Here is a 22227-nt window from a genome sequence, read left to right on the forward strand (position 1 = left end):
GGGATATTAATGTACTCCACCAGGGGACCCCCCTATAAGGTAGAGTGATGCAGGCTTTCAGATCAGTCAAGGCGCTAGTCTTATCCTGGCGATCCCATTGTTGGGTATACAAGGAGTGTCCTGGGCGTTTATATTGATTCGCACACTCCTACCTGACCTTCGAGTGTAGTGAATATTGCGGATTGACCGCCTCACTAATCCAGAAGACTCCCTGATGCCTATCAATGTTGGTAAAACGTACATGATAGCGCACCTGGAGACATTTACATGCTGGTGTATTAGTGTTGTGATAACATGACGTTACTATCTCTGTATGAATGAATGAATGAAGTGAAATTTATATTGCGCAGGACAATAACCCTCAGGTATCAAGGCGCCTAACAAAAACCAGAAAATGATCAGAAAGAGGAGACAGGAAACCTTACATGTAGGCTTGCCGAAAGAGAAGAGTTTTTAAAGCAGAACGAAAGTCCTGCAAGGACGGGAGAGATCTCAGGTCCAGGGGGAGGTCGTTCCACCACTTAGGAGCAAGAGTGGAGAAAGCTCTACCTCCCCACTTGGTTTTTCGCACACGGGGGGTAGTCAGACGCAGTTTCCCAGAGGAACGCAAGTTCCTTGCGGGGATATAGTGGGAAATGATGGACCCAATTCCTGTATCGCTATTTTTGGCAATGGCTCTGTAGGTCATGCATAGAACTTTGAATCGGATTCGTTGTTCTACCGGCAGCCAGTGCAGTGTTTTCCTGGCTGCAGAGGCCGAAGAGCGTCTGGGGGTGTCCAAGACAAATCTGGCTATGGCGTTTTGGACTACCTGTAAGCGATGCAGCTGGCCTTTGTTAAGCCCAGCATACAGTGCATTACAGTAGTCCAAACGCGATCCAATGAGCGGAACAGCTATTTGTTTTCTTGCCTGCAGGGAGAGATAATTCCTGATCCTTCGTAAGGTATGAATCAGACCCCAGCAGGTGGAAACAGTTCTGCTCACCTGGCTGCCTAAGTCGAGAGCCGGATCTATTAGCACCCCGAGGTTCTTGGCAGATGTTGTAGGGGAAGGGCATGTCCCTAGTGAGTCAGGCCACCAATTGGCTGACCAGATGTTTTCTTTCCCCCCCGAACACCATCACCTCAGTTTTCTCCCCATTCAGTTTTAGAGAGTTCTGAATCATCCAATGACCAACCGCCTCCATACAAGATCTAAACCTGGAGGCGATTAGATCATCAGAATGGGGAAGAGAGACGAGGATTTGCGTGTCGTCTGCATAAGAGACTACCTCCATCCCGAAAGATCTTATTAGTTTGGCCAGTGGGGTCACATAGATATTAAAAAGGGTTGGGCTAAGAGCCGACCCTTGAGGGACCCCACATAGCACAGATCGGGATGGAGATAGGAACTCCCCCAGCTTGACTCTCTGCTCCCTCCCTGTGAGGAAGGAGGTCAAAAGATCCAACGCTGCGTTCTTCACCCCCACCTCCCTCAGTCGAGATGTAAGGACTGAGGGGGAGAGGGTATCGAAGGCCGCAGTTAAATCCAGCAGGACCAGGAGAGAGGTCTGGCCCTCATCTACTGTCGTGCGAATTTTATCGAGCACGATGGTGAGGGCTGACTCGGTGCTGAATTCTCTTCTAAATCCATGCTGGGAGGGATCTAAGCATTCCGAACCCTCCACAAAAACAGCGAGATGCCCGTTGAGATGAGTCTCAAGCATCTTCGCTGGGGCGGGGAGCAGAGAGATAGGCCGGTAGTTTTTTAAGTCACCCGGGTCCAAGGAGGGCTTTTTCAACAAGGGTTTTACTACCGCCTTCTTCCATTCCATAGGGAAGATACCATCTCTAATAGCTAGATTCATTACCTGTAGCAGTGGAGGTAAGAGGGTATCCCTACACTGCTTGATGACCTTCAGTGGGCAGGTATCCAGAGGGGAACCAGACTTGGTCTTAGTTAGCAGTAATTCAAGATCTTGTAGGACCAACGGGGGAAAAGAGTCTAGGGTGCTTGGGGGGGAGCTTTCTGTGACGGTCAGACTCATCTCTACCCCAGGTATAGAAGCACTAAGACCAGCTCTTTGTTCCTCGAGGGCCAAATGGATATCTTGGATTTTAGAGTGGCAGAAGGAGGCAATCTTGTCGCATAGATCCTGCGAAGGAATAACAGGATCGGGGGCTTGCAGTTTGACCAAGGAATCTACAGTTTTAAAGAGCTCCTTCGAAGAGGAGAGCGAGGTGGTCACAGTAACAAAGTAATCTTGTTTAGCTTGCAAGATTGCAACCTTGTATTTTTTAACAAGGAGTTTATGGGCTTCCTTGTTCTTAAGGTCCCAACTAGTATGCCAGAGCCTCTCCTTTCTCCTCACCTCCTGCCTAAGGAGCCTGAGGGAATCAGAGAACCAGGGGGCAGATGGTCTCTTTCTGGCTCGGCGCCGGGATTGTACTGGGGCCAGTTTATTCAAGGCCTCGGTAGTAACCTTTTCGAAGCGAGCGACTGCAGTCTGTAGGTTATCTAGGTCCGTGATAGTAAGTCTAGCGGCCCAGGGCTTAAGAGAGTCACTGTTAATATTCCTAAAATTTCTGGCAGTCTCCATTAGGTGGTTCCCTTTTGTACCGGAGTCCATCCTATGATATTTCAACAAAAAAGGGACCGCCAGATGATCCGACCAAGAAAGATGAATAGGGTCCTTAGTAGTCAAGCGAGGGTCATTGGAGAAGATACCATCCAAGCAAGGTGTGTCCTGCCCGATGTGTGGCTCCGGAGACACGTTGTGTGAGCCCACAAGATTCAAGGGCCTCAGTGAGACAGGAGGTATCAAAAAGATCAAGCCGTTCAAGGTGGTAATTAAAATCACCCATGATAGAAAAATTGTCTCGGCCAAAATAAGGTTCTAGGGACTGAAGAAAATTGTGCGTAAAGTGAGTCCTCGAACCGGGAGGTCGATACACTAAAATACCATTAAAGAAGGGACGTTGCGCTTCCTTTATAGAGAAGTAAAGTGCTTGAAAGCTCTCTGGAAAATCAAGTATGGGGACGATATGACATTGTAGGTTATCTTTATGAAGGATCGCTAACCCCCCTCCCACTCGTCCCTGTCTATCAAGTCTGGCCAGGCAGTACCCTTCCGGGACCGCCTCGATGAGGTCTGGGTCAGATGAGTCCTTGGCCCATGTTTCGGTCACCAATACAAGGGTGGGTGTTCTATCCAAAACCATCTCCTTGAACATAACCTTGTTCTTGACAAGGGACCGGGCATTGACCAAGATGCCCTCTATTCCTACAGAATTAGGACTCGATATGCCGGAGGGTTCCACAGGAGGATGGATGGAGGCGGAGTTACGGGGCCTTGACGTCGAAGGACAATCACATCGCAGTGGGAGGAGAAGGTCATCCGGTTCATAAGAGTGAGAGCAGCATTTAGTGCCCGGTTTTAGGGCCAGCAATTGGCTGACGGTGTAGCTGCAAGAGGAGGAAGGCATTTTGGCAGAGTCCCAGAGCCAGCCGTCCAGTCCGTCCTCCGCGCGGACGAGCGCAGACGGGCAGGACTCTGGCTGGACTCAGGCGCGATGAAGGCGCCCCGCTGCGCGTCACCGCTGCGCGTCACCGCTGCGCGACCAAAGATTGGCTCAAATAGGCTCAAAAGGGCGACATCTCGCGAGATTACGCGAGCGAGCCCCTGCCCAATCCAAGATGGCGCTCAAAAGCGCAGCCCCCACAACCCCGTGATCCCGGACCCGCCAAAGGCGGTGTAAATGGTCCCCAGGGGGGGTTCTAATGTGCAGGAATGAGGCCAGGAAGGTCAGCAAGATAAAACCAGGGTAAGAATCACCAAAAATAAACCAGATACAAAACGGGGAATTTAAAATGTAAAAAGCTGCCGAAAAGCGTAGCTAGCGGCTAGCGCGCTCGATGTGAATGGTCACCTTCTCCAGCAACTGTAGAGTGAGATTATGCCTTACTCGTAGTGCTTCATTATATGCACACTGAAAATCTGAGATTTCAACCCTTTAGCATACATACAAGCGTATCTCCGTTTGATCCAGTCAGTTATTCAAGACCAACTAAGCTAACAAAGTCAGAGCTAATTTTCTAGGTTTAAAAGGTGAGTTTTCTGTCTTGTATAAGGCAACTGTTGTATTTGCACAAGTTGTATTTCTTCACAGTGTAAAATAGATTTTTTTTTTTTTTTTCTTTTTCCTCTAGGGTTCGGGGACCACATTCATTGGAGAGCCCTGGATGATGGCAAGCAAGAAGCTGCAGCCAGGTACTATTTTCAGTTGGCATTGCTGAGATTCAACAGTGGTAGCACCTGATATGTAGACAGATAATATACGTTTTTGGTCTGTATTTAAAATGTGATGTGTGCTATGCCTTTGCTTTCAAATTACAATTGCATACATACATGTATATGAATTGGAATTTGAGAATAAACGGAGAACTTGGACTGCATAGGAGTGTAAAAACCAAGCAGCCAAATTTGGAGTGGTCTTTTCAGTATGTCAGATTTGCACTTTGATAGTGCATACATTGTACAGAGTATAGGAACATGCTAATGTTATATACGTTACTACTTATTGTATTTGAGTATGCATATCACAAGAGAATAGAGGAGCTGGAGCTCTAAAATAGATGGGTTTTGGTAAAAGCAGCAAGCTGAGACACCTTTAGAACATCCTTCATTTGTGACCATTTGTTCCATCAACCACTGCGCCCCTTATATGGCACATGCAAGGAGGGGAATCTGGGGAAGTGCAGGGGATAGATGGTGGATCACAAAGAGAAGCAAATGACTGACCAACTACCCAAGTGTAAAGGAGGGGACGCTGACATTGGACACCTGGGTTAAGGCATGTAGATGGTTTGTCGTGTCCGATTGGACAGGAGTAGGTAGAATTCAAACTTGTGAGAGATTTTGGAGCATGTAGGGTGAGAATGATATAGGACACTAGGTGGGAAGCTGACTTTGGGCATACAAGTGCACTCCATGGGGTGCAGATGTCTATGATGAAGTGTAGTGATCTTTTATGTTTACTATGGCACACTGCTCTTGACTGCAGCGGTCGAGATATTGAACATTGAAGGTGAAGCCGCTCGTGCCAGATGGAGTGATGGTTGCCAGGCTGTGACTGTCCCAACAGGTCTCCTTGTAGGTGATGTGGTCATGCTGTCTAAGGCTGCAGCATATGGAACGTTGTACCACGTGATGCTGGAAGGATGGCCGACAGAAATGGTACCATATAGAGTTAATACGAGTGTCAGAAGACCGACCTTGGACCGTAAGAAGAAAGAGAAGGGAGGAAGTGAAGGCAGGAGAGGAAGGCAAACAAGACAGATGCTAGATCCAGCCGCGTCCGCAGCAGGTAAGAGCGGTGTGGCCTGTTGAAGGAGGATTTCTAGAGACAACCACGAGTGAAAATTAATTATTTATTTAATTTTCCCTCGCGGTCGTCTCTCGAATTCCCCCCTCACCTGGTCCCACCACGCTTACCTGCAGCGGCCACGGCTGGCTAGATCACCAATCTGGGTGGAGCATACAAGCATGTGGGGTAGGCTAATCCATGGGGAACAGGTTTGGGGAATGTGTAGAGACTGACCTTTAGGAGAAGAAAAGGGAGGAAGTGCCTATGCTATGGATAAAATGAACCCATGAGCACATCAGGGGAAGAGGGAGAAGACCTGGGGAAAAGGGCAATGATACAGTGCTGAATGGAGTTTAGGGAGGGGAGAGAAGGGAATATGTGAAGGGATGGAAGCAGTGACTGACCAGATGGGGTGCGGGGGAAGACATGCACTTGAAAAGAGGCATGCTGACGTAGAGACAGGAACATAAGTGGGTGTGGTGAAGAGCCACATCTTGTGCAGTGTTGTAACTTCTTTGCAGTGGATTGAATGTCTGGCACGTTATAGGCATTCTTCATGCATGCGCTTACATGTATTTGTTATTGTTTGTGTTGTGATTTGTAATTATGGCTTGCATGTGTAGGGGACTCTGGTGAGGGTTCTAATTGCAAGCTTCAGTTGCTGTTGGGCATCCGAACCAGATGGACGTGACACCGAATGATTGTATGGAATAAATTCTATCTTGAAAACTTGGTGAGTTTTCAAGATAGAATTTATTTCATATGATCAATCGCACTTGGTGTCACGTCCAGCTGGTTCGGATGCCTCACAGCAACTGAAGGTTGCAGTTAGAACCCTCACCAGAGTCCCCTACACGTGCAAGCTATAATTACAAATCACAACACCATGCCTAGTCAAACAATAACAAATACACGTAAGCATGTGCAGACAGAATGCCTATTACGTGCCAGACCTAATATAACTTCAAAAGTGATACTACAACGATCTTGCAGGAAGCCGAATTTTTATAAAAAACCCAGTGAGGTGGGAGCAAATTTTATGTTGGGTGACTGGGTAATGTTGAAAAATTCTACCAGAATGAAAAGAGGGGAGTTTAAGTTCACTGCACCAGTGCGTGTAGACCAAGTTAACAAAGGAGCTGCACTGGTTGTAAGAAAAGGTTGGTGGAATGAGAGTGAGTTGGTGAATCTTGCGCCAGAGCAGGCGAGCGTCGTACGCAAGAGGAAAGGATCGGTTCGCACTTGCGGAGCAGGTGACCAGGTACAGGTTGGTGGAAATGTTTCGAAGTGAGGCAAATTGTCCAACCAACTTGTGGGTGTGCGGTTCGTTATGGCTTTGAACCTCGTTATGGTCATGCAAAATGTAACTATTATATAGATGTTTAAGTGCAGCGTGTAAGTATTATGCTTGTTGCTCCTTTTTTTAAGGGGAAAGGGATTTATTTGATGGAATGAATGTTTGCCAAGTCCTAGGCGTACTGTATGCACGTGCTTATTCGCTCTTACTTGTATTCGTTATTGTTTGACTCTGCATTGTGTTGTGATTTGTAATTTTGGCTCGCGTGTGTAGCGGCCTCTGGTGAGGGTTCTAACTGCAAGATCCAGTTGCTGTTGGGCATCCGAACCAGCTGGACATGTCACTGTGGGCGAGTGATTGTATGGAATAAATTCTATCTTAAACTCGCCCACTGCGTAGATCCATACTTATTATGGTCTTGTTGGCCTACCGTTTCAGGTTCTCATAAATATAATAAATACTTTTAATTTGCACAGCACACACTACAGTCTAGGACTCACGACCACTGATGCTGTTGCCGGACTCTCCAGTACCCCTATCCATTACCTAATATAAATGAAAGATTGATTGAGCCTCAAGGTATACTCGAACCCGTAGCATCTAGGTAAAACTCAGATTTTTGCTGCAGGTGCAATAAGTCACTTCACCATTGTATCACTTCATCTTTTGTGTAAAAATTTATATGTATTAATTATAAAAAGTTAGCTCATATATGCCAAGTGTCTTTCCTGCATTCCTAGCCCATGTACTGGTCACATAGAACAGGCTGAGCTGAAAATGGCGTCATTCGAGACTGCTTGGTTTATTTAAATAAACGCCACAAAACCATTACATGAACCTACATAAGCACATAACGCATCTAACTGCATGCACAGTGTCTTTGGCTCAGGATATCGGTTTTCCCTTGCTGCAGCAGCCTGCTGTGCTCTCAATCACAATGAGTTCTGCAGCACCAGCAAGCTAACCTCCATTCAAAAGCTGCTCCAAGGGGTGTTTGTTTCACAAGCTGAACAATAGGTGAAACGGGAAAACTGATTTGCCTAATTTATCTCCTACATATTCATAAAACATGCATAATGTAACTTATTTTGGAAACATTTAAAATGCTATTCCTTTGAATTAAAGAACAAATTATTCTTAGTGAAAAGTCAGTGTCGCAAAGGCAGGCAATCTTCAACACGCCACAAGTAAAAATTAAGGTAAATGTATTTTAAAAATGTACTTTTGCCTTGCTTGCCGAACACATACTTAAAAAAAAAAAAAAAATCTTCATCTCCTGCTTCTCCCGCCCCCCCCCCCCCCCCACCTTTGTTCCTTCATAGAGGCCGGTTGTCTTTCTTTCCTGCTTGTTACACCTGTTTTTGAATGATTACAAGTCATAGATCTACAACCATTGACCTCTCAAACATGTCCCTTGCTTCTAATGGTACAAAACAACTTCTCACGAGGGGACTGTTCTGGGATAAATACTAATTCCTTGCATCGCTTTTCTGACCGAGAACCTGATCGTAGGACTCCAGGCTGGTGTAGAGTGATAACAAAGTTGTTGCTGCATTGGACCAGTTTGGTGAAGGAGCCAGCAGAACTCATGTACTGTTTAGCCAAGAATACACCCTTTATATTAACGTCTGTCTTTAGGTACCTGTTTAGTTAAATATGACATCATGTGGTGTTCAAACTTTCAGAACCCCTTTGCCCAGTATTGACACCAAATAGCGGACCATGAGACTTGGAATAAAAAAATTATTGATTGGGGACCTCTCCAAAATTGAATTTCTGTTTAGTGTCCCAGGATTAAATAAGTGACGTAAGGCTTTATCATGAAAAACAATACCCTTTGGCAGTCCAAAATGGCAGTGTGCTAAAGCAGGTCTATGGACGAGCATGTTGGTGCAAGTGTTAGTCATGTTTTTTTAGCCAAGTACTCACTGTTGTAAATGGAAAACATCCGAAGAAAAAAAGGGGATGGGTGGAATGGTTTAATCGATATCAATAAATTGTAATTGGTCTGAGTCTTAGTTCAACCCTGCCTTTTTGTGCCGACTATGGCACTACTGACGGGGCCCATTGTATCAGTCCTTGTCCTGATCCAATAGGAATAGTTCTGCTTGAAATACTAAGCAACGATTCCTGTGCAAGGGAAGTGCAAACAAGACCATAATGTGTCGGCCTTGAGACTCATCAGTGAGGTGCAGCTCTAGTCTTGTCAGACAGCTACTTTTGTGTCTTCTATCAAATCTATTGAGCAACTTATTTGTTATTGGCCCCACGAATGGCTCTTCTCTTTGGATCTTTGACAAACCAACTCCTAATAGAGATTGTACAGTTTACACTGGTCGGCTTTTCATGCCACAATTCAGTTTAACACTTTCACAGTACAGAAGGCAAATTGCTGCAATGCCCCAGGCCATCTAAATTACATTCTAGCTTGTGTACCATCAAGTAAAACCTTTGTTTTCAGGAACAATGACTCCTAGAGATCTCTGGAATTCTCAAACCAAGCTCTGGAGTAAACCTTTTTTGGCCGAGGCTGATAAGCTTTTAAATTTACTTCTTGGAAGAAAGAAGTTCGTAATTTTGTACAATTTTTGGAAATTTATAAAACACTGCTGTAATCCACCATCTCTTTTCTATCGTAGTGCTCAGATGACCAGTGTAAGTTAACATTGTACAATATGAAGTGTTGAAAATGGCAGTGGGGGTCCTGCTTCTGAGCCCTGGGGACCATGAGGGAGTTTTGTGTCCTCCGGCTGTGTCAAGCTGACACTCATCCTGAGCCTGTCTGTTGGCTTTGAGTCCAAGTAGGACGCATTGGAAGTATTTGGTCTTGGCACAGCCCAAAATAGTGTTACTGAAAGACCTCTCTTCCATGACCCAGTCATGCGTGTTCTTAGTTCCTTTTCTGTATAACCAGCATTGGCAAAGCCAATGGGTCTCCCCTCTACGAGAGCTATTACTTTGCAAATTACTTTTAGCTGTGTAACTCTGCTTTTAAACAAAGACCACATCCTTCTTTCACAATTATTTTGTGTGAACTTAGCAGTGCGGTGTTCTGGATTGTTACCATTGATCCTGAATTTATTGTAAGTGGCAGACGTTTGTAGCTCGCAATATGACTAATAAAAAGCGGTTCATTGACTTTACCAGTTATTTGTTTTGGCTTTAAAGGGGACATAAAACAACGTATGTTGCTAGCTGTAAAAATATCCCTATGTTTTTTACTCTGAGAATGAAACGAGGAGATGTGATTACGGGCAGAACTGCGGACTTTGGAACTGGGGAGGTAGGGCCATGTTTTGTTATCAGCCGAGCATCCTGTGATGCTGGGCACAATACTATATCTCCCCGTGCATAAAATAGGAATGTGATCTTGTGATGAAGCAAACCGCCCAGCTCTTAATGATTTAAATCCATCCCGACAGTATGCACTGAAGAGCAGCAAAAACCTCGTGGTATGTGAGGTTCTGATGTTTTATGCTCGCCCGAGGCTTCTAGTGGCATGCCAAAGGTGGCATGTGCATACATGCCAACCTTTTAGAAGCAGAAAGTGGGAGATTTAAAAACCAAAAAAAATCTGGAGAATGTATTTCCCTTGTTGACTTCTATTGAGGGCAAAGCAATTTTCAGACGGGAGACAGCCAAAATAGTTATTTTTGGCTTCACCCCCTGACTGAATCAAGTCTCTTTGGTGGCTTGATGCTGTAGTGGGGTTTGATGGAGCAATTAACAATACAGAACTTGCCGGGATATTTCATGCATATACTTTTGCAGTGTGGTGTTTACCTTTATCACATTGTGCCTGCACTGCAAGAGTATATACATTTCATAGTAAATGGTGTTGCACCATGAGCTGAACACAGTCGCACCAAGAGCGAGAGGCCATGTTAAATGGATAGAGATATGCAATGTCACACAAACTAACTCTTGTCAATGAAAATGTTAATCCGCCGAGAGAAGCCTTCCCCTGAAGTTCTGCTAGAAGAACATGCCACGGCAACACAACACGCCCCGGACCTAGCAATCAATCGTCAATTTAATAGCATCATCAACTGCATGATCCAACAAGTATAATAAACGTTCACATCAGTTTGTTGTCGGATCATTAACAATGGTAAAACCTCCAAACACACTACTTATCGAGTAAGTTAAGTTCTGTGATTGTATTGCAGATTGATAGTATTTATTAAACATTTAATCATGTATTAATTATTTAATCATGCAAATGACAAATGACGAACGGCTGTTTCATTGCATGCACTCACCTCCCTATTTTTGGTAATTACTCGTCCATCGAGGCGCTGGAAGGGACCTCTGCCTTAAATTGCTTTTACGAGGGTCAGTATGGCGGCAGCAACTTTAAATTCAGTGCAGTGTACTAGAATTATGCTATTCTTTAATCATTGTTGCTCCCTCTATATATATCTATGCTGCATGCGTGGTTACACTCCTGTGGATGGGGGCAAGCTGCCTGAGGCTCTTTCCGCATTCCCTTTGTGAGCCTTTATTAAGTGAAAATTGGTACACACTGAATATCTGAGCCCAGTTTCTACTGTTAACTTTCAAACATGAAGAACTAGACACAATTATTGTGCTTTTTGTTTGTTGCATACACAGTGGCCTCACTTGAACCCTGCCTGGCATGTGTACAATTTAGGGCCTTCGAGGTGCTAGACATGCACTTGCCTCTTCTGTATAAAGTTGTTTGCGTTAATTGCAAACCAGACTAGAAGTTGTGCTTTACCTGAGCTCTAGTTACATTAAATATGTTTTTATTTTAGGCACGGCAATATGAAGTGATTTGCACAGATTCACAGGATGGTGAGCCAACGCTGAGACTTGAAACCTGGTTCACCAGCTCTAAAGTAGGCAGCCCTACACTGTTATCATGTGAGCGTTAAGCCTTACATTTTAAACCTTTGCTCAGCTGTTTACCAAGGTGTGTTGAGTGCAGACCTTGCATCACAGAATATTGAGCGAAGGCTGAGATTCCTACCGTGTTCCTTAATTATGATGGCGGCAGCTCTCTTGCACATCTTGGAGATCCAAACTTGTTTGCAGCACCAGCCTGCCTTTTCAGCGCCAACCTTCAAAATTTCAAAGGTAAATGACCTGGGAGCAAAAGTACCGATAATATTCATGGAACGGGAGGAGAATTAAAACCCACGCCCATCTGGGGCAGATGGTCCAAAATGGTAGCAGCGGTAAAGCCTAAAACAAAGCAATAGTTCAGATTAAACTGCCCTAAAGCCCATGAACTCTGCGTAGATGGTAACCGCTGAAAAGAGGTTAAAATACCAATAAAATACAGCAGGCTGGCGAGATGTGCCCTCGCATGGATGGTGCAAAGATAAATAAACAACATGAACACTTGTGAAAGGCACTGTTAATCAAAGAAAAAAGGTGTCCCAAACCCATTTCCTAAATGGGTCCAGTGTAATGGTGCTGAGCTCCGTGGAAGGGACCAACCCACAAAGCAGGGACACGTAGGAAAGATTAGCCAATTCGAAGCAAGGCAAGTAAGAGTGTTTTTAAAAGACACTCAAAGAAACAAATGGAAAAGCAAGAGGTGGGCTGTAAGCCCGCAAACTATATACAACATGTCTCGAAGAGACCACACAAGCGCTGCCTAAGCTCGATCTCAATATAGGGAAATAAGCCTAATTTCTTTCGAGACTTTGGTGACTGCTAGGTAACCAGACTTGGTTGGAAACTTTACAGAGTTAGATTTGAAATCGGAAGTTTTATTTGGTCGGATTTCTTTTCTTTTTGTCTTAAGTGTGGCATGCTAGCCTACCTGAGGTCAACCTAAATATACTAGTCAATGAATCAATCAATCAGATGTCTTGTAAAGCGTGACTGCACACCCGTAAGGGTCGCAAGGCGCTGAGGGGAGGGGGTAACTGCTGGTCCAACAGGGCGCTGTGGTTCAGTTGTAGAGCCAGGTTTTGGATTCCAGAACTAGGGGTGATCGGCCTCCTAATAATGTCACAGAAGGAAGTGAATGTCTGTTTTAAGCTTAGAGGAAGGTAAAACTGCCATCTCCATGAGATGAAGAACAAGCAGTGGCAATGCAATAGGTCTCGCATTTACGTAAGTTTGGGCTCTTGGCATTGTAAATGACAATGCCTTTTATTTATCTATTTTAAAAACACATAAATAAAAGGCATTGTCATTTACAATGCCAATAGCTCAAACTTTTGTAAATGCGAGACCTATTGTATTGCCATTGCTTGTTCTTCATCTCGCGGAGATGGCAGTTTTGCCTTCCTGTAAGCTGAAAACAGGCATTCCCTTCCTTCTGTGACTATTCTGCCAGGTTCACTGGTCCTGTTTGTCGCTTTGTGCAAGTCCTAGCTTTTAAATCGGCAGCATTTTACATTCTGGTTTTGTCATTTCGCTTTGACTATTCTAAACGTTGTCTACTAAGTTCTACTTTGCTAACAAGGCAGAGTAGCTAAGGGTATGACCTGGAGCAACTTGCCTTCGTTTTCGTCCGTGACTGCACAGCTCGGTAGTATAATAAAGGGATCCTGACAGTATTCTCAGCCATTGCTGAAACCCATCTAAAACCAACTTTTCTTTTGTTGCAAAAATAGTGTAATTTGTGACCTTTTAGTGCCCGCTTAAAAGCTTGGTGTTATTTGTCTCCTCTTCCTCCTTCCTCTGCTCTTTTCCCATATTTTTGGCGTCCATTTACAGACCTACCCTCATTTGAAGGCTCTGCAGCCTAATGGGGAGACTGTCCATTTTCTGTGTGAGAGGAGCTGGGGAAACTATTACGTGTGGATTACAGAGATGTGCTGACATAGCTGCCAAGCACCCCTGTATCGCGTTTGTCCTGTTTAGCCGGTCCTGAATTGTAAGCTACCTGCACTTTGCATGCCCAGGTTTGCTTTCAGATTTTACTTCTTAGAACTTGCATGTCCCAGGTGGCAAAGTGCTGTTGGCTGAAAAGCAAGAACTGACTGAAGGTGTCAAAGTGTCGCAAACGGCCTAAGATCACCTGCCATGAACGTGCTGGGAACAGGAAGCCGTCTGTATTAAGGTTGACAGTCTGGGTTTGTAGAGCTTCGTAGTAAAGCCTCTGGGGGGGGCCCTCTTCGCTGCAGCCTGTGTAGAATTCTTGGAGCACACCGCTCCATAGAAAAAGTTACTGTGAGAGACATTGGGGCGGGGGGGGGGGGGGGGCGGAAGTTTATGAGGAGGTTGCGATGAAGTCCTGTATTCAAAGACATTTGTGGGATGTGCCCAATAATTATTGGGGCTGAGTAACTGGGGACTCATGTGTCACTCAGTTTTACGCATACATGAAAGTATCACACGCAAGCACACTTCAAACATGGAAATCTCACAAACCAGCAAATAGAACCTGGCAGCCATGGATTCTCTGCATTGGTGACCTGTGTGGATGTTTGTAAATGGGGAAATTTGTACCAGATCTGCGTCTTGAGAATGTTCTCCATATTCTTTTTCTCTGCAGAGATGCTGTTTGCCGGTTTGTATTTACTTCTGTCCACCTTTTGTTGAGAGTCACAGTTGAAACGTGCTCATTCTGGTATGCACCTGAAATGGTTTCAGTACTACTTTTGCACTTTTATGGTCATGTTTCAGCCATTTGGGGAACATCTGTGGGTCCTTTACTTTCCAGATTACGGGGTATTCTTTTCCAAAGCCTGCCCGGACTGTTCCTTTCACAAGCCCTCCTCTGCAAACTTTCTTGGTATTCAGAATAACCAAGACCCAGGATGCAAAACAAAAAAACTATAATACCATTTTCAATAGAGTGATTGTTGGGTAAAGCACCTGGGAGCTTCACAAAGTAAGACTGAAGCTAATTCCACGCTTAGCATATACATTCAAGGGCATGGTCTGTGGAGCTGGTACCTTTTGGTGATGTTATAAATAACATAAAGACTGCTCACAGCGGACAAGAACCGCCAAGGTTGTCAGCAGTTGTCAGGACCCCAGGCGATCACACAACCACATGCAATGTGATAACAGGTTGAAAACAAAATACACAGCGAAGACAAGGAGCTAGAGAGGGCTAGTGCTTAACAGGAAAGAAGGGAAAATGTACATAACGCGTGGCAGAAAGAAAATAGACCAAATTCACTAGGGAACTGAACAAAAGGCGCAGGGATAAGAAGGTAGCACCCTGGAACTAAGGAGGAAGGAAACCAAGGCAAGAAGTAGGAAATCGGTAACTGCTGTTATAGTGCAATTTCACAAATTAATGATTAGTTCTAACGCGGGAAACAAGGATGTGGTTCGTGACAGTAGTGGTTTAAGAAATCTAGGATTCTATCAGAGATCAGAAATGTGGAATCTTCTGAAAACAGAGGTCCGATGCGCAGGACCACTGCAGCAATGACCAATGCTGGACTGAAGGGATCAGACGTGCAAAAGGTTGACTAGTGATCATGTGCCTCTGGTTTGATCAAGCTCGCACCTGCCATCCACCGGTGTGCTGATTCCTCAACCCAACCGTGGCCCATTCAAAGAAGTGCTAATTAAGTATTGTGATTGTCAATCATCCTGAAAAATGTATACTTTGTAAGGAATAGATGCCGACTATCCCATAACCTGACATGGATCTGAAATGAACAAGAATTTCAGAAAATTGTCCAATAGGCTTGATATATGTGGATGGTCGGGACACTTAGTTGAACACTGAAAAGTCCTACGGGTAGGCCCCCTAGTGTTGGGCAGGAAAGTGCAGGGGGCAGATCGGTATAGGATGGATCTGCCTTGTGATCCTGTCCGGTCTCACTGGGTGCTGCTGCTACTCTTTCTGATAAGTGGTTTTCTCTCTCGCTGCCCCTCACCCAAAATGCTTATGTATTGCCTCGTTCTCCACGAGTCTGGATGCTGGGGTGATTTCTCTTTTTCGGTTAGGGAACAGAAAGCGACCACAGGGGCAGGCACTGCATTCAGATTGCACTCCAGACTGTGCAAATGTTTTTGGTGATCATTAAGCGATGGCAAATGAGAATTCTTTGGGTGCCGGTATTTGTTTAGTGACCTATTAAAAGCTCATGTTAAACACACATTGAGGGGAAGAAGCTTCTTTATGTTAATTCTGTCAGTTCGGGTGCCAGGCTGGTGGCAAATCTTCAACTACTATAGAAGCACACCCTACAACCCTCCTTTTTTTTTCTTTCTTTTTTTTAATTTTTTTATTTATATAGTATTTTATTAAATTTTCAACCAGTGGACCGATAAATCACTGTTACAAACAATAGCATATTATAGAAGACCCAACCATCAATGTACATATTAGGAGAGACCGGTTCTTCAACATTTACTGCCCTAACTCCTCTCCCCCCCCCCCCCCACCCACCCACCCACCCCTGTCAGTGTGCCCGGGTCAACCCCTCTTAAACTTAGATATTAATCACCCCGTGGTCCGAGACAGCCTAGCTCAAAGCAATAGAAAAGACAGAAAAGACATCATCATTGACCCTACAACCCTCCATAGGACCGTGGGGATCCCCCTTATTGAAAGACTCCTTTTCTGAACATGACTGTGGATTTGGTAACATACCAAGAAAAGTGTCTGTGGCAAGTGAAAATGAGTCGCCCTAAAAATCTGTTACACCCTGAGAAAGTCTTTATCTGCACCTGTGGCACAGTGCTGCCACACACACCAAGCAACCACAGTAATCTCTGGGTTCTGGTGGCATTTGCAAGCTGCTCAACATTGTGCGATTCAGAAGGCGTCATAAGGTAAATGGTATGGTGCTGCCTGTGCTTTTCGGTTTGTGAAATAAATCTACTGACGCCTGCTGTTTGTCTTCCAGTGGCTTGCCTTTGATGGTCCTAATCCACAAGACATGGTGCGGTGCCTGCAAAGGTAGGTTCAGTGTTAATGGTTGTATTGCATGATTTGCATCAGTTAAACATGTAAAAATGGACATGAAATGAGTTGTCGTGAGGGTGGTCTTCGTATTTATATGATGTCATCTTTACTAACCCTTCTGGCTATAGGACCTCAGAGTGACGGGTCTTCAAGGATACTAGAGGCTTTGACTGGAAAATCCCACATAAAACGTTTTTCTTGGGTGCATTGAATGACTCAACATATTGCATCCCAGAACAATACAGTCATTTTATTATCTCCAATATAACACCTTTGGCTTTTTCCACCTCTCCAATTACTTTCATATTTCACAATCCTAATTCACCACTAATCCTTTATTAGTTCCTGAGTAGCTTACTGCTTGCTGAAAGAGCGCTTTGGCACCTCGTCAGAGGTAGTAATATATAAATGCATACAATACAATTTCTTGCACATTGCAAGTGGATTAGAGGCACATGTTCCTTTGTTCTGTCAGTCGATTAATGCCAGCTGGCCCTTTAAAGAGTCATCAGTCGCTTCTTAGAGTTGATCTTCCATTTTCCTTATTCTAGCCCGCTCCTTTTGGTAGGCGGGGAATGCTGCCCCAAAACTGTCTAGGAGCCACAAGCTGTTTCGCTAGAGCGGAAAATTAAGTAATTCAACCTTCTTGGTTGTAGTGAAAGTGATATTGTGGGTGGGCAGCATGATTCTTTCTTTATTCAGTATATGCCTGGTGCGGTCAGAATATTTATAATTGCATTTCAGAGATTTCTTATGTACAACTGAACCCGCACCCAGGTATTGAAAGGTGGAACTAGACGTATGCAGACAACCCTGGATACAGGCACATCACAAGCATCAACAAATGTTTGTGCACGAATGCTACATCAGCAGTAGCACGTGCTCATCAAATCCTTGTCCTCTTTACACCATGGACTCGACAATACTTTCGTGCCTACAAGTCGTCTTTTTTAGATCAGATTGGACAGAGGTTGGGGGGAGCAGGGTAGGGGGGCTGCTGATGCAGGTCACGAAGATCCATCTTAGAGGTAGCTGACGCAGAGAGATTACTTTTAGGCACCTCCCTCAATCTAAAAAGTATATTAAATGTTTTAATAACATGGCTGTTTTGTATAGTGCACGTTCACCCAGATGGGTATTTTGGCGCTGAATAACAGAATTTTATTGTTACCCAACTCAGTGGTACGCATTTTATCGACCTCCGAATGATGAAAGGCTGAGTCGACCCCAGAATTTGAACCTCAATTATTCAGGGTTCTTGTAAAGCGCGACTACTCCTCTGTAAGGGTCTCGAGGCCCTGTGACCAGGAGGTCAAACACAGGCCCCTACTGTGGACGCATTAGTCAACTAAGCCACCAGACCTGGCTAATCATCCATAGGCCACCAATATACAATAAAGGATGTGTACAGAAAAGGTGGGCCAGTTACTAAGCAACCCCCTCAATATGAATAGCAGGCCCCTCGTGGTGGAAGACTATTCTCACAGGAACCAGAAAGACAAAATAACCACTGAAATAATTAAAAGCACAAGAGTTTGAGTTTGAGAACTAATATAAAAACAAGCCACAAGCAAAAATGGCATCTGAGGGCTAGTTCTTGAAAAACATAGAACCTACAAACTCGAGCATTCACGCTTTTTTTTTTTTTTGCTGAGACCACTAAAATTCACAATTCCCTTTTCTACCCCACATTTAGGTATTGAAACGGAATAAAGAAATGGTAACTGTAGAATTATTGCAGGAATGGCTCGGAGAGTATTTAGTAAAGCCAGAAGAATGAGCACTGGAGCAGCAACGTGTTACCCTGGGCCAGGGATGGAATGCCTTCACTTGTGACTAAGAAACCGTCACTAACTCCAGATGTCAGCCACACCAGGCCCTTGAGTTCACAAACTAAATTTACACTTCTTAAACCGAGATAGCGACAACTAGAAGCTAAATGGTGGAAGACAGTGAAACTCAGGAAGGTAGAGAAAAATAATTTGCTATTACAAGTCGATAACTAGGGCAAAACAGTTTTGGGAGAAGCCAATGAACACTGTTTCAAGCAGATGAAAAATGCTGCCCAGCGCCTCATTAAATCTGCTTAAATCCAGACACGATGCAACAGCCGCAGTTGCATTGCATAAAGTCTAAATGACCTTGCACTATATTTTTGAGACCCTCTCCAACATTACAGCCCACGGTTGGCGAAATGTTAAAGCAACCTAGATTGTATTGAACCTGCATTGACATCAGGACCCAGTATGTATTCAGATGTCTAGATGTATTTATTTCAGTTTTTGGTGGTTGCGCGACACCAGATGCAATGTTTTACAGGGTGACTTGGCAAAGCTGCAAGGTTTCTTTTTCGCACCTGCTTGATATTGCATTGTTGGGTTGTAATGTTTTATTCAGTTCAAAAAATAAAATGTGCGAAGTTCTGAACTCCTTGACACCACTACAGTGGGAGTTGAATTGCCAATAAACGTACATAGCAAAAATGGATGTATAATTGATTTCTCCTGTCTCGCATATATATGTAAAGTTGGCAATAAACGCAGAAACCCCTATGGTGGATCCTCCGCAGTCTCTGGAGGGGTAAACCTATGTTTTTGGATCTAGCAAATGTTCTACAAACTTGACAATTGTATTGACATGCAGATATATTTGCAAAAGTATGTATTTAACATGAGCTTGTTTAATACAAAGGTGTAAAAAAAAAAAAAAAGTGAAAGTAAGGAAAATGAGTAACACCCTATCAATTCCCACTTTCGAACTCCAACCCAGTTCCATCAAACTGTCTCTCACGTTTGTTGAAAAAATGAAACCTAGAACTATTCTAGGCAGCTACCGCCCAGTTGGGCGCCTTCGCGTAGGTCATCCAACTACCCACGATTAGGGCTTTATCCTTGATCCAGACTGTACTCACAAATGCAAAGTTACAAGTATGTGTTTCTTCTGTCATCAGAATTGCCTTTTTCTGTTACCTGCCCGCTTTTAAAGCCATTTAAGCGATTACAAGCTTTTGCCTTGACAACCGTCATGCCTTATAAATATACCTTCACAAATGTCAAATCCATCGTCTTCAATTTGTGAATTGGCACATGAGCAACCTTGTACGTTCTGTTTTGTGAATTAGGCTTTCTGTTTTTAAGCCTGGCCTCACTAAAGAGCTTCTTGCTTTCACTCCTATGTTGGAAGCTGTAATTTCTTTTTAATGAAACCGCAATTACAGCCACTCCTAGTTTGTATAAGAGATGGATTGGACCTTGTGTTTGCACATCTTGTTCTAAGATTCGGACGTTCTGGGCGTACAGAAAATCCAAATATTGACAAACCGATTGTGTGACCTAGGTTGTTCTAGTTTTCCAGCAGATTAAGAACTTGAGCAGAATTATTAGTTATCCTAACTAACAATGTTTTAAAAGAATGTTTTGCGCATATTAACACCATCTGTTCATAAATCATGCATTCTACAGAAGGTTCTGCATGTTTGCTTCAACTGTCTAAACAGTGGCTACACGTTCTTGTGTAATTACATTGCATTCTGCAGGTATCTGCAGGGGGTGCATATTTTGCATTGAGAATCTGCACTCGGGTCAAAGAGGACTATTGACAGTAAATCTGATTTCCTCCTATTGCTCAGAGACTGCAACTGATTATTAAGGTGCTGAAAGAGATCCAGGGAGCTGGAAAAGAGAGATGGACAAATTCAACTTACAAAACATTTTCTCCTTACGTTACATTCATTTTTGCTTCAGTGGTGAGGAAGGTGGAATGATGACCCTTGGGTCATAGATCTTGGCCAAAATGTAAAATAAATCTCTAGCCTGGTTATGTTTCAAATTTTTTTTTTTATTAAGCTTGCATCACATACCCGGAAATTCCTTACTGATGAGAACAGCACAAGGTCTGGCTCTACCCGATCAACCACTTTCTTCAGCTCATCGGCTGCAGGCTGCCGAAGCACACCGCTTCATGCTGAGTGGATCCACAGCAGCATGCCTGAAGAATTTTCTTATTGGAATGGCAGTCACTGCTGTGTAATGGTTCAGCCGCACGTCCCACTGAAAATGCTTTTTTAAAAAATTTGTTTAACTTTTGACCCCATCGACGGACTTTCTCGAAATTTGGCTACATAATTGCTTAGTCAGCTTAGCTTTGGCATGCCAAATTTCATGCAGAACTGTACACGGCAAAATAAGCCTGGGCAGAAGAGTTCTGCCTGAAAGTAAATACAAAATGGCTCAGAATAATACGTATCCTCATTAATGCCATTACAGATACAATTCCCTTATGTGTAGCAAGCATGTGTTCTATGCGCACCACTGACCCTATAATCGTACACTTTACGGGAAGCCTAGTTCACATTAATAATCAACCACAGATATATGGGAAATCCTCATTACACACAGTGTTCAATATGTATACAACTATTCAGAGAAAACCCATGTCTGTTCCAAAATTAATGCTGCACTACAGACCGCTTTTAATCTGTATCAAACTCCTTATAGTCACCGAACATACATTGAGAAATTAAGTTGATATGAGCAGAAAAGTATGTACTGTAAACAGTATTTACTCTATGGAGAGAATTTACTCTATGCCACACTGTAGACAGTGAAACTCTCATGGAAAAATACACCACAGAGTAGTAAAAAGTATCTACCAAGAACACTTGTCAGAAAAGACACTTCGCATAAAATAAGCAAGGTCTGGAGGCGCTAAAGAGCATATTACCTGCAGCCTTCATACTGTCGTGAAAACTTTACACATATACCATCTTCTGAAGAAAAACGAGCTTGTGTACACAGGTTAGTATGTTAAGTAGAGATTGTTGAGGAGATTTTGTCGAATAACTTAAAGCTACTTACAGTACTTGGTATGTAGTACGTAGAATATTTGCCCTGTTTTTCTGCAAAACCAAAAAACATACTGGACAGAAGTAGTCCTCTGCACACAGAGTGGCTCTTAAATACAAAGATTTATAACCTGTTCCATACCTCTACACACCTATGATGCATTAGGAGCACATGCATTTTTAAACACTTACACCCATTAGCTGAACACGGGCTGTTGAAAATCAGGTAGAAAAGTAATATGGTCGCTACCCACCACTATGTAAACTCTCTAAAACAAACTAACACACTTATTGAATGATGTCATCAGTGATGTCACCAATTATGTCATAGAACATGTCTTGAGTGATGTGTTATGTGAGGTCGTAAGCCGTGCATAGCGGGAGCGCAAGTTATAGTTAGCTCTGCCAACTAGAACTAGTGAATTTGTGTTTTTTTTGCTTTTATTCAAAATGTTAATGTTGTCAGTGACATGTTGACCGAACTAGAACACTGTAACCTTTGTTTTTTCAGTGAATTTCTAGGGTTTTGCTTTTTTTTTTTTTTTACATTAAAGTAATATTTTATTACAGTTGGCAACGGGACAACCCTGCATCCAACTACCCGCAGGCAGCAACCTGGAGGCGAACAACACCACGCTGCGCACGGCCTTTGGTTGTGCGTGGCGTGTGTTTAGCCACAGGGCTTGTCTTGCAGCAGTGCCCTGTTGCCAACTTCCTGCAGGCAGCCAACCTCACACTGCACACAGTATTTGGCCGAGCATGGTGGCATGTTGGCCAATCCTCTACACACTGAGCACAACCTTTTGGGTACACACATAGGGTTGGCCTTAGGGCCGCGGGTACCCCATCCCCTGGTGCAAAACATATATTAAGGGGAGAGAG

General features: G+C 43.9%; 1 protein-coding gene across 1 annotated transcript in view; it reads left to right on the forward strand.

Annotated features, from left to right (window-relative positions):
* TXNDC12 (thioredoxin domain containing 12) overlaps window positions 1-22227 on the forward strand; it is a 72954-nt gene that overhangs the window by 31047 nt on the left and 19680 nt on the right. Inside the window, exons 2-3 of the mRNA XM_085602625.1 lie at window positions 4190-4250; window positions 16444-16496. Coding sequence (XP_085458751.1) covers window positions 4190-4250; window positions 16444-16496 — 114 coding nt within the window. The remainder of the gene's footprint in view (window positions 1-4189; window positions 4251-16443; window positions 16497-22227) is intronic.

Source organism: Triturus cristatus, chromosome 4_2 (genome assembly GCF_964204655.1).
Source record: "Triturus cristatus chromosome 4_2, aTriCri1.1, whole genome shotgun sequence".
NCBI lineage: Eukaryota > Metazoa > Chordata > Amphibia > Caudata > Salamandridae > Triturus > Triturus cristatus.